The 18421-nt window shown below is 37.7% G+C and overlaps 1 protein-coding gene across 1 annotated transcript in view; it reads right to left on the bottom strand.

Annotated features, from left to right (window-relative positions):
- Positions 1-9433: 9433 nt before the first annotated feature.
- LOC136864379 (forkhead box protein J1.2-like) overlaps positions 9434-18421 on the bottom strand; it is a 186412-nt gene continuing 177424 nt past the window's right edge. The window contains exon 6 of the mRNA XM_067141308.1: positions 9434-9805. Coding sequence (XP_066997409.1) covers positions 9434-9805 — 372 coding nt within the window. The remainder of the gene's footprint in view (positions 9806-18421) is intronic.

The raw sequence follows: 18421 nt of genomic DNA on the forward strand, positions 1-18421 counted from the left end.
CTAGAGTTCTACAGTTTCAGTGTGATGTTGGGCAGAAACTGGATCAAAGAGTATCAAGAGCAAAGACATGTAATAACAAGGCTAGCAGTCCACAAATTCCATCACAAGATACTATGCAAAAATAATAAATTTCACTAACCAGGGAAAAGAGAGAGAGAGAGACAGTATGTCTGTGTGTTCACGTGTGCTCTCTGCAAAAAAAGAATATAGTTTATATCACATCACAGTATGTCAAAGTAGAACAAAATCCATAAGTGAATATAGCAAAGACTGAACTTCTGAAACTAATGCTTATTCAAGTGCATTTTTCAACTTTATTATTGCTTTATGTTTTTGATCTGTGGTCATGAAATCCTATATTGACAATTTGGGATAAATTCCCTGTTCAGCCATAGAAAAATAATAATAGAATTCATACTTCAATACAGGAACTAGTATAAACTCTTCCATTTGCCAGTAATATACAATGATATTTTTTATCCCTTCCTTTTCCCAAAGCACCTAAAAAAACAACTTGAAAAGAAGATTCATTTCTAAATTTCAATGGGAAACTTTCTTTGGACTCAACCGCACATCCTGAAAAAATCCACTGCAGGATTTTAAAAATTTAGTAGGATGATTAGGAATTAAATTACTGAGCAGAGTGGCCACGCATGTTAACTCTCATGGAGCTAACCTCTTCATTCAGGAGACAAGTGAGTTTGAATCCCACCAATGGCTGTCCTGAGAATGGTTTCTGTAGTTTTCCATCTTCACTTCCAGGCAAATGACGGGACAGTTCCTATTTATAAGCCATAGCCGATTCCTTCCACCCTGAATCAGGAAACAAGACTAAAGAGGATAGACATTAGGAATTAATCAATGAATCTTGTTCTTTTCTGGAGCACTTACTTCAGAGTGACTGCCGATGCAGTAGGTTAAATTTTATAATAAGCTCACTTGTCACTTTTAGTTTGCAAATATTAATTCACTTTAGAAAATTATTCTTTGTTTTCTTCCTCAGAATAATGTATTCAATTAATATTGTACTAGTTTCATGAATGCACAATGTCTACAACTGGTTTATGATTATTTTTATCCAAGAATTTATGAATTATTGATACAAGAAATCTTGTTGACTTTCAGTAATAAGTATAGAAGGAAAAATGATGGCACTGTACAAGGTAATGCAGCAAGAATACAGTTGCTACAGACAACCATGTGATAGTTTTTATCTGTTCTGTAGCCTACTAATTGCAACATATTTTCCTTTGATACTCATCAATGCAGTGATTTTTTCTACTAAATGATTTTAGGTTCACATTTAGTTCATTACCCTGATTGCTAGGTATCATATACATAATATACATAAGTAAAAATTATTTTGATATCAAAACTTGCTACTGCTGTAAGTTTCACCTACAATACATTGTTGTAAAAATTGTTTGAATGAGTTTCTCTCATTTGAAATTACTGGTACCTGAAATGTTGCCACATGCCACAATATCACAGCTCAGACTCTCATAATCAGGATCTTGAAGATAAGAGAAATTCACTGGGGCTTGTAGACGGTGCTTAGCAATGTTTTGGCAAAACCTGTGTTCTAGATTTTTGAGTTTCTCCATTTTTTCAGGTATCTAAGATCAGCAGAAAAGTGCCTAGCTTGCACCACTGTTTATAGCTGTCATAGAAGGTTTTCTTGTGTGGTGAGCTGCATATTCCACCTTTCATTTTTACTTTGGTGTTCTTAAAGACTGGATGATGATGATGATTTAAAAAATGCTCAACAACCTTTCACCCGAGTGAGATGGGTGTGCGGTGCAGGCCATGCAGCTATTAGCTTGCATTTGGAAGATGGTGGTTTCAAACCCCAATATCAGCAGCTCTGAAGATGGTTTACCATTTCACACCAGGCACATGCTGGGACTGTACCTTAATTAAGGCCTCTGTTGCTTCCTTTCCAGTCCTAGCTCTTTCTCATCCTAACCCATTTTCATCAAAAACACCTGTGAGATCTGGTGCGACATTAAACCACTAGCAAACAAGGAAACCCTTCAAATGCTATAGATTAGAAGAGATGCTGGATTGCCAGAATTTTACCTGACAAAAGGTCTCTTTAATGTGCCAGTAAATCTACTGACCTGAGTCTCTGAAATTGAAGAACTCTTAAATACCTACTGTCTGCACAAGGATTTGATCCCACAAAGTTGTGCACAGAGAGTGAATGCCAAACCAACTGCACTATGCAGACAGTTTGTTTCTTCCATGCAGCTGAAGCTATTAGTTTAAGCATTTTAATCATGTTGAGATCTGAAGGGAAAAAGATAGTGTAGGTAATGAACCACGTAGTGTACTGAGATACTAGAGAAATCCATGTGATACACTCAATTTTATCTCAGTCTTTGAAATCAACCTATTTCTGCTAGTCAGATCCAAAACACCCAGATCATGTCTATGACTGTGCAGCATAACATCTAAAGGAATTATTCCAGTAAAAAATGAAATGTGTAACCAAAATTTCATCAGAAATAGTGTGAGCAGCTGGTGCAGGTCACCTGTATGGTGTCCACTTGAAAGACCTGCACCAGACCTCTTCGGAGGCTACACGCCGTTATTATTAGCTGGAGATGTAGGCCCATTTTCTGGAGCACAGTCATAACTTTCTGAAAAATCATAGTCACTGTTGGGAAATAAATCACTATAACCACCCAAGTCATTTAAACATTGTAAAGCTTCAGCTATCAAAAAAGACAATCAAAACAAACATACTCATTGATTGCAAACAATTATCCTCTATGAAATGTGAAATATAAAGTAATAGAAGGATGATGATTGTTGTTTTAAAGACCAATCATCAAGATCACCAGCCTTATAAATATATAAAATATAATATTAAACACATTTAATATTATGAACAAACCAAAAAATTAGACTTACATTAAGAGGCAAAGCAACAATGAGTAGACCTAACCTACCATGTGACAAACAAATTCAGTGAGAGGTTATAGTTACCCAAAGCACTATTAGTTTGTACTCCTACAGAGTTTCCTCTTAAGAAAACTATAAATCATTACTTCATCTTACCAAAGAACATTTCATAAACAAGTAATAATCAGGATTTAAATGTGTACCGAGTGCATAAGGGTTAAATATACTAAAGGCTTCAGTACAAGGAGGAAAGTGAATGAAAGAACAAAGCATGGATTCCATTTTTTAAGAACACAAAAACACACGCTTGGTGCCAACAGTGACCAGGGACACGAAAAATCTGAGACAGACTGGAAGAGACCCCCAGCAACTCAGCAGTCAGTATCCATCAATCAATTTCTGAGAACCCCACTATAAATAGCTAGGAGAATTATCAACAGTCAAGTTCATCTGCTGCCCTTCTTGAACATCAGAATACTGGAAAAAATAGGAGAATTTTTCAAATGCTGAACATGTTTTCTGACATAATATGAAACCTTTCACAACATATAAGTTCGTAAAGTTTCTCAAATGACTACAAAAGTGAGAGTACCAATTTAAACCTTTAGTATTCTTCAAAGGTGAAGCTAGAAAGTCTTCATATTATTCATTCTAATATTTTGTTTTAATTTCCTTACATGTACAGCAGAATTTGGATGTAATGCAGTCTGATGGACTGCGGATTTGGATTTAACACAGTGAAGAGTATGCCCTCAACAAGAAAAATAATTTATTACTGGTAGTGAAATTCTTATTTTTGAAAGTCAGTAAATTAGTCCCCTTAAAAATGGGGGGAACCACAGAATACCATTTCCAAAACAGCCAGTGTGGGGTTAGAATACATTTTCCTGAATCCATCTATTTGTAGAGTAGTTTCAGACAGTGTATTTAACACCCTGAGCTACGGTAGTTGGTAAAACATTGTGTTTACTATTAGGTGTGTTGTCATTTCACTATGTCGGTCATGCTAACATTGTAGCTCAGCAATTCTTTCATGTTTTCATGATCTCATTCACTAAGAAACAATACAGTACGTATCTATTACGGTCTTGAGGGAAATACCTGGGATATCACAGAAGCATCCATTCCTGAGCTATTTACAACATTTACATTTACATTTGTAAGAATTCTTGCCAAGGCATACAGCGGTGTTCTTGGAACCAGCCAACAAAGCACTTATTCCACTTCCCTCCTGTCAACAAGTGAGCACATTTGTGAGTGAAAAATTAAAAGAATGTATGAAGAACAAGGCAACTTTATCTCATGAGTAATACATTGCAGTATTTTTCTTGCCCTCCTACCCTGTTATTTGTCACAGTACAGGCCACCTTCTGATGCACTGTAGTTAAGCTGTAACACGGGAGCAAAGTATGTCCCCCAACAACCCTGTTATATCGGGCTTCTACTGCATAATGCTAGCTGTTGTGCAATCTGTAAGATTGCAATTTTGACAACCATGAAAGTAGGTTAATGAATATTTATGATAATTATTGTATTTAATGTATTTCTCAATTCTGTTGGCAGGCCTGAAGGTGGTTTTCAGTAGTTTCCAATTTCACCAAGCGAAGTATCTTAATAATGGTGATGGTCACTTCATTCCAAGTCCTAGACTTGTCCTATCCCATTGACGTCTGCCTGTGTTGGTGTGATGCAAAAAATATCAACAAATTAAAAAGAAATATTGACAATAGTTAAGAACATAGCTAACAGCTCTTATTTAGAAGAATGACATCTCATTAGTACGAAATCTTCAGTATAATCCTTATTGGTAGAGGTCAGAAAAAGAGTGGTTCTCTAGACTGACCCATGCTGAGTGTTTTCCTAGACCAGGGAACTAGCTAACACAATGTTGTTGTTAGTGTTACTATTTAGGCCAATGTAGAAGGCAGAATTTACACTGAAGTTGATAGCTGATGTTAGCTGAATGCAACCAAGACAACAGTCTTACAGCAGTTATATTCATACCATCGGAGTTGGCTATGTGGTTTGGGTTGTATTAGCTGCTAGCTTGAATTTGGGAGAATGAACCACACTCTTAGCAGCCTTGAAGATGGTTTTCTGTGGTTTCCCATTTTCACATCAGGCAAATGTTAGGGCTGTATCTTAATGAAGACCATGGTTGCTTCCTTCCCAGTCCTAGCCTTGTCCTATCCCATCGTTGCCATAAAACGTCTGTGGGTTGATGTGACGTAAAATCAATAGCAAAAAATAAGTTGTATTTACCACAGAAGGTGCGTCTACATCTCTCCCAGAGGTCCCAGGTTTGATTCCCGGCCAGGTCAGGGAATTTTACCTGGACCCGAGGGTTGTTTTGAGGTCCCCTCAACATATGTTATTACTATTGAGGAGCTATCTGACAGTGAGATTGCAATCCCAGTCTAGAAAACCAAGAATAATCACCTTGTAAACTGCAGGCATTTGGGCTGAGCAGAAATCATTTGGCAGGACAAGGCCCATCAGAGCTGACAGTTCACAAATCCTCTTGGCCCTGGTAGTTAGAGTTGTAAGGATAAGTGATGATAACCACTTAATGTCTCAATGCTAAAAAAAAAAAGAAAAAAAAAACAAACATATGTTTCTTTGTAAACTTTTTTATCATCTCAGCCCCATACTGGAAAAGATGCCAGTGATTTCTTTAGAAATTGGCATTCTGTGATTTCATTGTAATTTCACAGATTATGCTACTTGCTGAAAAGGTAATTTGCAACTTTAACTGACATGGGCGCCCGCAGGATCTTTTCCAGGGGGGGGGCACATTAACAATTTTCTTGAATATAAAAACCAATATAACATCAGCAACATTAAATTCTTTACAGAAACTTCCAGTTATAACATATGCTAGATGACTGTCAGTAATTTCAGTTTATGAAATAATCTGGTATGATATTAAACAATTGAACATCAACATCTTTAGAATTCCAGGGGAGGGCAAGTGCCCCCCCTTGCGGGCGCCCATGTTAACTGAGTAAAATATTTCTCAGGTAACTGTTATTCAACCCAATTACCTTGTTCTTGTATATTTCCTATCACTGGACAAATTTCTAAAAATGATGTCCAGTGCAGACACTATATTATAATTGAAAGAAATATGTTAAGATCTATATACTGAGATTGCAAGATGAAATGAAACATTTTCACAGAGAAAACTACTGACTCAGAGACAGCAATGGAAATATCTTCATTTGTAATTGCACAGGAAATTGTTTTTGCAATTCATTTCTATAGGGACTGCCTAGCCAAGGTTGTAAAGGCATGCTTGATTCACCCAGATGGATGTAGTTTCAGTTCCCTGTCAGGGAGCTAAAAATTGTAAATAATGTGATTTCCACATCTGGAGTGACATGTGATCCTGAGGTTCACTCAGCCTACACCAAAAACTACACAATTACTGCCAAGGTTACAGATAGTGGAAGCCTTTACTTTCCATAACCCCAGGGTCATAATGCCCTGAACAGAGATGGCTTTATTCATTTCTATCCATATAAATAGTATTACAAGAGATATGTTTTAGTTTTACAATTCATATATATTTCTTTCTATCTTGCTTTCCTTCTTTCAATCTTTGGCTGCTAACAGTTCAACTACTGTAAGTAGGTGAACTATGTGTTCAATAATAGCACAGTAATGGCAATTTAATTTCTATTAGGAGTGGAATCACCTCAAATTTATTCTACGAAGTTCAGTAATAGATAGGAATTCATAGAAAAATTAATATGTCAGACAGTGAAGTTAATCTGAATGAGAGCAGGGTTAATCAGTAATTTTCTCTGATATTTTGCATGGTTTCTGAGCATCACTATAGGGGAAGATGAAATTAACGACTCGGTTAATTTTATTTGAACAAGCGATAGGACTGTAAAGAATATGTAGTTATCAGAGAAGAAGTTAGACCTGAAGAGCAAATAAAAGTCAGAGGCTGATCAGTCTCTCAAGACCAAATAGAAGATGTGCTTGTCATGGGCATTTTTCTTCTAACTGAATGAGACCTATTTTCAAACAAATGCAAAAAAAAAAAAAAAAAAAAAAAAAAAAATTAATTTATATGTTATCAATATTTACACATGTTTATAATGATAAACACCTAGGAAAGATCTAATATGAAGAATATTTTTAAAGGAATACTTCTTATTTCATTATATTCTTAAAACTATTTGCAAATCATCTTGAACCCTATCAGTAATTTTCTGGTACAGTTTTAGTATTACTTTCCCTTGTATGCCTTATACATTGAGTTGTATCATCTGTTATAGTCCTGTTGTATTATAATTGTGGAATCAAATATTATGGCATGATCAGGCACATTTTGCGGTAAAATTTTCTAGAACTAATGTTCAAAACCCTATCAGAAATTATCTCAAACAACATAACTCTTCCAACAAAATTCTAACGCTTATCCAAGTCTTCTCTTGTCAAAATCATTTTCTTGATCACAGATAAATCCCTGCCTCACTAACGTGATTATGTAAATTTAATGTCTCTGTTTCTATACTAGAAACTAATTTGTGCAGAAACACACTTAAACCTCACACAAAATATAGGGTGAATGATTCAATGTGAATGTTTTATCAGGCATCATTCTAAAGTAATCTAGGTCCTAATAATTTGAAATGTCAACTGTGATTTCTTAGCTCATCCATTTTAGTGTTATTGCAGAATATATTAAATCTAAATTTGCCTACATAAAAATATGATTTTCAACAACACATTTCATGTGATTGTTTTGACAGTCATGTTGATGATTCAAGAACCTTGGTAATTACATGTTTAAAGCAAGGTGGAATCTAAATTAAATTACAATAAACCTGTATTAAAATAAACTACATACACAACACCTTGAAAAGGTAAATATATAACAAATAATTTAAATACAGAAGAGGAGTGTGGGATTCTTCACTTACAATATAGAAATCTTATACTAGTCAAATACAATTGGACAAGTCACTCATAATCTCACAGTTCATTCTAGTATATAAGTCAGCTGCCAGACTAGACCACCTAGAGTCTAACATCCAACCGATGATGCTAGGCTAACAGTAGCCTAGTCGAGCAGCCTTAGAAATGCAGTCCACAGACAAGCCAATAAAGTCTGCCTGTAGTTGCGTGGAAGTCAACAAACGCTTAGGAAAAACTAATTGGACACTAAGCAAGGACATGGTTTAAGGTAGCTTTCACACCAAGTTACTAATTTGCGGCAAGTCCAAGGAAACAGACGTGCATTATTAGAATGTTCAAAATTTGTATCTACTTGGTAAGCCTTACCCTTGCATGGCAAGAAAGCTGCCTTAAATAAACCACAACTTAGACCACATCTAACTTGCAATTGCAGTGGTTTCTTTACACATAGGAAATTAATATTCTGAAATATAATGTATTCAGCTTCTTAAAAACAATAAAATTCAAACAGTACCCTGAAAGCTGATTTAATGGATTAAAAAGTTTTGCCCACTGCATTAGCTCGTTCCCTAGAATAATGATTAAGAACTTTAATTGCTTCTTCCTTAGAGCCTGTAAGATCATGTGGAAAGAGTTATTTAATTTTTATAAACTTGAAGACATTTTCAACTGGAACAGTATTATAAAGACAAATACATTTTTGTATCATTTGATTGTGAGACCCAGAGAATAATCAGTTCTCAATAACAGTAACATCTTAAGAAAGAAATCTACATGTTTTCTCATGCGAAACATTTTGTCAGTCAGGAATATAAACAGTATCCTCTTTAGACCTGATGTATCATATGTGATATACTGGCTCATTCTATTCTTTCCAAGAAATAAGAGGCATTAAGTGTTTTGAGCCTGTGTTATCATATGCTATATGCTTTACTGTCATTTTTTGAGCTGGGCAAGTCTTGTGGTATTATATTTGTGGTATCTCAAAAGTACAAAAGAAACAAGGAATATTAATAAACCATTAAATCACATGGTAGGAGAGATATACATTATCTCCTAAATAAATTTACAGCTTATTGCCTGTAATCTTAGTCATTCTATTGCAACAATTACAACATTTTCAAACAATTATAAGTACCAGCATAACAAAACTTAGTGGTTTACTTTTGAAGCTTGAAGAGGTAGAGTGGGAACATCATTAGATAATGAATTTGTGCTGAACTTGATCAAAATACAAAAGTACAAAAATAAGACTTTTTAGTTTTGGCATTTTGGGAAATATCCCTAGATTTCTTCTCAGGGCTGAAGAGGATAAAGGTAACCAAGCAACATTATGTTGTCACAAATGAAGTAATATTATATTTTTTTAACAAAAGATCTTTGATAAATCACTTGTTGATACTCTGCTCTTGATGATCTGCCCAACATCCACTCAGCATTTACATATAATTTATTTTGTATGTCAGAATTGTCTTCAGTTTAGTAATTTACTTGTATAGAAGTGCAAAAAAAGAAAAGAAAAATTTGTAATTGTTATAGTCTGCAAGTTAAATGGGATCAAAAGCAAGTGGTAATATTTCAGTGGTCTGTCAATTTAAAGTGAGTCAAGTAAAGAGTCCAAGAGCTCTATTTGGGCTTCATCCCAACCGTCACTTGCTAGAAGCAATGCTGCCAACTCTTCCTCTCCAATGACGATAGGAGCAGGCTCTGGTGGAGTCTGTGTAATAGGAGGTTGATTGTGAACTAATGGTGGGGCTATTGTGGGAACGTGTGTGACTACTTGGTTTCGAGATCGCCTACGTTGAGATGACTTTGAATTGTTGTTATTGGTACGTCGTTTCCGACGTCTTCCTTCTTCCAAGCGGTCAACATCTAAACGCCAGAAGCCACCTTTCCCTGGCTCATCCTTAGATCGAGGCACTTTGACAAAACATTTGTTGAGAGAAAGGTTGTGGCGAATGGAATTCTGAAAAAGATGACAGACTTACTAATTACTGTACATGAAATTGCACCTTTATTATATTATAGACAGATGAATAATATACTCACAAGGAGAACTTGCCAATGTGTCCACACCTATTTGATCTATTTTCAGTACATCTGTAAGCCACTGTAGGCCATGGGGAGAACTTTTATTGGTTCCAATTGCAATTCCCACCCAATTTTGAGAAAATACAAGTTGAATATTTTGAGAGTGCTTCACAAGAACAATAGTGACACATTCCTACAAAGAATGCACAGCACAGTCAGCAAGCTCCACTTCACAAACTCATAATCTACAGATAGAATCTTGTCCCCATAGTGTTTTTGTAGATTTACTTTAATGTTTAGTTTGTACTGTACATTATTTTTATTACAAGTACATTAAAAATATTCATTGCAATATGCATTTAACAATATTGTTTGATTAATATGCATATTGCCATGTGCTCTCCTATGAGAAATAAAATGTTGTTTATTGAAAATATAAGTAGGTACCTTACTAAACATTGATTGTTTCAAGAACTACTTAGGTACAGTTATAATTGGTAATTACGAGTTTGGTATCTAAACGGTATCCAGCATTTGAGCCATTTTTGTTTATGTTTCGGTGAAGGATTGTGACCACAGCACTCACAATACTTTTCACATGTCTTCATTGATATGTTTTTTGTCTGTCATTCATAGTATAGTATAAATGTTGTAAGAGTTGTGTTGTGACTACAGATTGGTTATAAACCAGGTGTTACTGATAATGAACATAGCAACAAACAAAAAATACTATGGAGGTGAGATTCAATTGATGGATCATGAGCTTGTGAAGCAGAGAGCTTGTTCACTGCGTTGTGCATTTATTGTAGGAATGTATCATTGAAGCACTCTCAAAATATTCTAACCGGAATTCCATTTTCTCAGAATTGGGTGGGAGTTGTGCCTTGCAATTTGAACCAGTGGAAGTGGAAGTTATCACCATGGCCTATGCATATACTAAAATGAATAAAATCACTGGGGGCACAATGGCAAGGTCTCCTTGTCAGTCAAATTTTAAATTACAATATTTATAAGCTGTTTAAGAGTTAATACCATACATTGGTTTTTAGCATTAAATATAGACCTGTTGGAATCTGAGGTGCAGCATTTAGTTAATGACACCTGGCTGCATCTGAATAGGAGAAAATGATCAGAAAAATTAATACAGAAACTTTTCCATTAATAATAATATAATAAATAGTATATAGGCATAGGGATGTGGCGACCCGATCACCCAGTGGGTAACCACTGCAATCAGCCATCGAATATTGGCGGGAAAACCATACCTAGTTAGAGTAAGAGGAAATGCCTGCTTTTATCCAGAAAACTTTGTGTGGCTCTCCAAGGCTCAAAACCTTGGTAGTATTTTGGTTGGTGTGAAATATCACTGATCCCAATCTACAGTTTTTCAACTGTCTAAAGCATGGAGGAAAGTTCAGCAGAAGCTACTACCCCACGTGGTACCCAATCCATCTTCGCCTTGAGCAAAGCATGCAGGCCTTCGGATTCTGGGGAGCCTGCACCAAGATGCATGGAGGTATCAGAGACTCCAGGAAAGATCCAACACAAACGCCAGAATTTCTTTGCTACCTTTAACATGAATTCCCTTTGGAAGGTGGGCAAATTGAAACAACTAACTGATACTTTATGCCACCATCAAATATTGATTGCAATGACTTGGTTTAAGGAAGTGGAAAGGGACCTACAGGAGATGGGGATAACTTATGAAGATATACAAGAACGCAACCCACTCAGGAAGAAACTAAAAGACACCAGGGTTTTCAAGAAAGGCCAAAGGTGAAGATGGGAAAGACGTGGACGGAGGAAAGAAAAGAACAACTCCGGCAATGAATGAAGGAGCACTGGGCAAAGATCAAAGCCCAGAGAAGACAGCTGAAATAACGTGGTCCTTAGTAGGCTGATATGAAGAAAGAAGATAATAAATAGTATGATATGATAGAATATGATGATGTTCTTTCAAGAATATTCTGTTTTTTATTCAATTATATCTTTTTTGGGTATAATCTGTTATTAAAAGTTTCCTTTTTTCAGTCAATTTCTAATTTTATTTATCTTGAAATACTTTTGACAGACTGAGAAACCTCACAGTTATACATCTTTCTCATAGACGTGAAATACTGACATCACAAAGCATACACGTAACGCAACACACAAAGAGTAACAAGCTGTGAAGACAGGAAATCTTTGATGGACTGGCACAGGAAGATGGGACATCTGAATGTCAAAGATCTCAGAGAAGCAGCAAGAAATCACACAGTGCAAGGACTTGAAATTAACGACATTAAATCTGTCATCGAAAGTGAGATTTGTTTTCAGGGGAAAATGACACAACAGCCATTTCCTACATTGTCTCAAAGGAAATTTCCTTTCGGTGAACTCATACACACGGATGTGTGTTGGCCCATGAAAGTCGAATCTAATGGTCGCGCCAGATACTTCATTACATTCATCGATGACTCTACACGTTGGAGTGAAGTTTGTTTTCTACAAAAAAAGAGCAAAGTACTTGATGAAATCCAGGCCTTCAGAACCATGACTGAGACGCAGTTCAACAAGAAGATAAAGTTTCTGAAATCCGATAATGGAAATGAGTACATCAACAAGTAGTTTAATGGCTTATTTGCACTAAACGTCAATTGTCGGTCCCAAACAACCCTGAGCAGAAGCTTATTAATGGGTTATAGGCCCAGGAACACACTTTCATGCAAGTGGATCAAACTTTCCTGTGCTCTTGGTTTGATTTAAACAGCAGACGAATGAACCAAATTCCTGAAAGTTTCCCACATCTGGTTTCTCTCCCATCCATGCTTTGAAGGGAGTATTTCCATCCAATGCAGCTGTTGGGCAGCGATTCCTGACATAATTCACAGCTGACACTACTTCTGCCCAGAACAAAGGTGCGAGACCGGACTGGATCAATAGACACTGAACCATTTCAATTAAGGTGCAGTTTTTCTGCTCGGCTACCTCGGAAAGAGATCAGATTATGTCAAACACTTTAGAAAAGAAAAAAGAAACACTGATTTGAGCTGATTGATATATTCAAGGAGGTCATATACTTTTGCGAGTTTTTTTGTCCATTATTTGGCCGCATGAACCATGCACTCCCATTCCTTATATTATGCATTCATTCGCTTTGCTCAGTTCAGTCTGTTGTAGTGCTGTTATTGTCTGATTTATTAAATTTAATTACTTCTCTTTCATTCAATGCCATCATTCTGCGTCATGCAATATCGTATTTCAAAGTGACAGTGAGTTAAATAAATACGATTCGTAAGAGGGTTTTTTTTTTTTGTTAGTTGCTTTACGTCGCACCGACACAGATAGGTCTTATGGCGACGATGGGATGGGAAAGGCCTAGGAATCGGAAGGAAGCAGCCGTGGCCTTAATTAAGGTACAGCCCCAGCATTTGCCTGGTGTGATAATGGGAAACCACGGAAAACCATCCTCAGGGCTGCCGACAGTGGGGTTCAAACCCACTATCTCCCAGATGCGAGCTCATAGCTGCGCGCTCCTAACCATACAGCCAACTCGTCCGGTGGAAGAGGTTTCAAGACGTTGAAAGAATTATAGGAATTCTCACCAGATGACGTCAACATTCATATCAGTGAAGGGATGGCAATTTGTACTATCAATCTACATAAGGAAACATCCTGTACTGAAACATAGATCTGCTGGAATGCAGCAGAAATTTAAACCTATATGCTCTCAACCGGAAAGAGGTCAGATTATTTCAAACGTTTTAGGAAAGGAAAAGAAACACTGATTTGGGGTGATTCATACATACAAGGAAGGCAGAGAGAGAGCTTCACCTTTAAGATATACTATTTCCATCTCAACAACTTTAAAACTTTACAAGGTAGAACAAAATGAAGCTATGCCTGCAGGGGTCTATACCATGCATGGAGGCCGCCAGCATGTGAAGAAAAGGAGGTCTATATGACATATGGAGGTCAGTATCAAGGGGTTAAGGTTCTTAATTATGAATATTTGTTTCTTCATCTTAAATGGACTCAAAAACTACTGGAGCAATTTTGCTAAAGTTTCAAAATTTGTTCTTATTACTCCTGAAAGTGTTTAGGAAGTGGTTTGAAAGAAATCTGATAGGTAGTTTTTATGATAAGTAATTTTATATAGTAAATTTAACTACAAAACCGCACCAAGATTTGGATCAACCTTGATAGACAGATTGTCGCTAGGCGACAGCGACTTACTCTGTATCATAATAGTCCAGTAATATTTATTTATTTAGCTTATGGTACAAGTTGAGCCATGCATAAATTGAGTAACATGTGAAAGCAACAAATAATTTACAAAATAGAATAAACGTAAAAAGTCAAGGTAAAACATAAAGTAGAAATAGTGAGAGATATGTACAATACAGAAGAAATAGAAAGAAAAAGTACAAAAATACAAAAATGATGTAAAATATAAGTAAACACATAAATTAACAAATGAAAAATGAAAACTAAACTAGGATGTCCAGTTGTTGTAGCCATTGAATAGCTGTTGTTGAAGCTGTCAGGAGGTCATCGGTAGTTCTGCGGAAAGCTCTATGTGGACATCTGAAGGTGATGTGTCGCATTGTCTGGAATTCTTCACCACAGTTACAGCTTGGAGAGGGTCACAGGCCCCAAGAATGCATCACAGAGCCACTTCTACCATGCCCAGTGCGCACTTTGTTTAGTGGGACCCATATACTCCGCAAGAGATGAAACTCGGGCGAGGGCTGTGTAGGGTCAAAGATCGATCTCCATTCGTTGGGGGCCTTAGCAGTCCATTTTTCATTCCAAGTTCGCAGTCCACAGTGGTTTTCTTTCATCAGTTTTTGAGCCAGCAGCAGACACCTTGATGAATTGGAAGTGATTTATTGGCCTGTATTTTACTTGCTTCTCGGATGAGATTGTTCATGCAGTGTAGATTTGGAGGAAGGATGTTGCTAAGGACTGAAAACCAGTGGAGTGGGGTTGTTTTGATGACACCGCTGATAATTTGCATTATCTGATTCAGGACGGTGTCAATTTTCTTGGTGTGGGCGCTATTCAGCCAGACGGAAGAGCAGTATTCAGCTGTTGTATAAACCAGACTTAAGGCAGAAGTACGTAAAGTTGCCACTGTGGATTGCCATGTGCTGCCAGATAGCTTGGATGGCTGCAAAGTTGGAGAGATGTTTACTGTATGACAGTGTCCGGTCCAGCGTTATGCTGAGATATTTTGTGTTTGGATTGTACGGTAAAATACTGTGATGGAGAGTCACTTTCAAGGTGCTATGAGCCAATATATTACTCAGATGAAAACAAGATGTTTCTGTTTTGGTTGGGCTAGGTGTCAGGCGCCACTTTTGAAAGAAATCTGTCAGTAAGCAGAGATCTTTTGTTAGCATGTCCTCAAGGCTGTGGAATGTTGTGTGTTGTGTGGCTATGCAAATATCATTGGCATAGGCAAACTGTCTTGACACCGTTTCTGGGATGTCCGTGAGATAAACACTGAATAACAAGGAGGCTAATATGGAACCTTGCGGGATTCCATTATTTAGTTTTCTTGGTTTGCTCAGGGTGTTGTTGAATTATTCTATCTGAAAGCATGCGATTGATAAGATTTGAAGTGTTCTTACACTGTAAGGTTTTCAGGAGTTTATACATTAACCTGTCCCTTCATACAGTGTCAAAAGCAGCCCTGAGATCTATGAACACCACACCGGTCTTTAGCTTCTCTTCAAATCCAGCTTCAATGAATGTCGTCAGAGCAAGTACTTAGTCTTCGCAACTTCATTCAGGTCTAAAGCCAGCTTGTTCTGTGGGAAGGATCTTGAAGATGGCTGGACTGATTCTGTTGTAGATCAGCCTTTCCAGTAGCTTGTAGGTTGAGCTTAATAATGCTATGGGTCTGTAGCTTTCGGGAGCATTGGGCGGTTTTCTGGGTTTCAAGAAAGCAATGATCTTCGATCTCTTGAACTCCGGTGGCAGGTGTCCTGTGTGTTGGATGGATGAAAGGAAGTCAGCAAAGCATTTCCTAGCTTTTTTACCACAGTGAACGAGGAACTCATTATGGATGTTGTCAAAGCCTGGTGCCTTAACCATTTTGCAGCTTTGAAGGGCTATTGTGACTTCATCTTTGGTGAATGGTGATGCAGAGGAGCATTATTTTCTTAGTTTTCGCTGGTCTCTTCTGATTGTTTTGGAGTGTGCTTTGTCTTATTTAGTCCTGGATATCTGAATGATTCGGTCTGCTATTCTGCCTGGTTTGACTTCTTGAGGTGTTTGTGGGAGTGGCCTTCTAGTTTCTTTAGAAGGCTCCAGGTTTTTACTTGAATGCTTAAAATCTACTTCCTCAACTGTTTTAGTCCATCTTTTCCTTCTGTCCTTATTCAGACTGCTAATGAGATCATCTGCAACTTCTGTCTGACCACTGTGTAGGAATTCTTGATACAGAAACTCACTAGTGTTGCTCCAACATGGTATGTACTGTTTTTGAATGCCTCTGGGTATGTAGTTTTTGGTCGTTGAGATTACCATCCTGACAAACTTCTGGTAGTTGCCAGGGGTGGGAGCGATACATTGTATATTGCTGTCTAGGTCTTGAGAAAATTGGTCCCAGTTGGCTTTGGAAAAATTCCATCGCAGGTATGGTGAATTTTCAGTGATTGGTATCTGCATTCCTACTTCTAGGATGATAGGGCGATGTTGACTGTGCGGAAAGTTATCAACAATGTATCTGGTGGTCGGTAGAAGTAATCCTGCATCGTCAGTCATGACAAAGCTCAGGTCTGGATTTGTTTCACATTTTCATCTGGCTGAACGAAATGTGCATTTGTCTTTAGGATCATACATAAGGCGTAGATTGTGTGCTTTGGCCCAGTTGATTACTTCAGTACCATGTGAATTATCTTGTCTGTATCCCCAGTAGGTATGATGACTGTTGAAATAACCGATGATGATTGCTGGATGTGAGGTGGTTGGCAGGAAACCATCAGGCCAAGATGTGTTTGGTGATTTGTAAATGTTTGTAATGCTGAAGTTACCCATTTTGATTATTATTGCTGAAGAGTCATTGTGGGAGCTTATTTCAATGAGTTGGGCATTAGGTACTGACTTTTGGACATAGGTAGCTGTGCCATAGCGGTCATGATAAGTGGCACCTATCATGTGATATCCAGGGATTGAACCACGTGTCTGAAACTGGTCTGTGTTGCCCACATGCATCTCCTGCAATGCGACAACATCTACTTCGTGCTCTCTAAGGATCTTCTGTAATATTTCGCATTTTGATCTGCTGAGGCATATACAGAGAGCTCCTCCAGGGAATCGAGCCTTAGGGCAAGCTTTTGTGCGGCTCTCAGAAGAGCCTTTGAATGTGTGTGCGTATTGCTTCATCTGGGTGGTCAGGAGACTGGTTCGGATAACCATTGCTGCAGAGTGCCTTTAGGAGCAGATGATAGCACTTCCTTTACACCTGCAGTGACTGTTCTTTAGCACCACCCAGGATAAACGTGTAGCAAATACTACGGATGCAAACAGTCCTTGTCTCCCATCCACTAAGAAATGCTAAGGAAAAATTTCAACCAAACTTGGTACACTTATAACTTACTGTCTGGAGACCCCTAGGGGTGGGAGTGGGAAGGGGGTAGCATAAAAATAATCGAAAATAGTGTAAAATCCATAGTTTTGGGGTCACTGAGATGAACAGTGACAAACTGGATGACGTTTAAGTCAAAGTTCAGCCCCCACAGCCATAGTAGCTGAGAAGAAAATATCCAAATATGACCGATAATCGATTTCATATCGATTACAGTACATTTTAGTAAAGCAACAATTTAAGACACAGCTGAAGGACTGTAGAAGCTGCCCTGGCCCAGATATTGGTAGTGACCACAACATGGTTTTGAGCGAATGTCAACTAAAACTGAAAAAACTGAAAAGGAAGAACAGTCAAAAATGCTAGTTGCTTTATGTCGCACCAACACAGATAGGTCTTATGACGATGATGGGACAGGAAAGGCCTAGGAATGGGAAGGAAGCGGCCATAGCCTTAATTAAGGTACAGCCCCAGCATTTGCCTGGTGTGAAAATGGGAAACCATGGAAAACCATCTTCAGAGCTGCCAACAATGGGGTTCAAACCTACTATCTCCCGGATGCGAGCTCACAGCTGCGCGCTCCTAACCGCACGGCCAACTCACCTGGTAGTCAAAAATGGAATACTGAAGCCCTCAGAGATCAAACCATAGCTATAAATTTTAAGAAGACAGATTCACTTCTGGCAGATATATCAGCAATAGACTCAGGAAGTATGGAGAATAAGTGGAATGCTAGGAAGGGAAATGTTATAACAGCAGCAACAGATGTTGTGGGAAAGCCAAAAGCACAGAACAGGAAAGCCTGGATAACTAATGAAATAATTGAGAAGATAGACACAAGAAGAAAGTTTAAGAACTCTGCAACTGAAGAAGGACAATAACAATACAGGAAATTGAGAAACAAAATAAATCGAGAGGGGAAGACAGCCAGAGAAAAATTTCTGGATTTGCAAGGCATGGAAGTAGAAGAACTAG

This window comes from Anabrus simplex, chromosome 1 (genome assembly GCF_040414725.1).
Source record: "Anabrus simplex isolate iqAnaSimp1 chromosome 1, ASM4041472v1, whole genome shotgun sequence".
Classification (NCBI taxonomy): domain Eukaryota; kingdom Metazoa; phylum Arthropoda; class Insecta; order Orthoptera; family Tettigoniidae; genus Anabrus; species Anabrus simplex.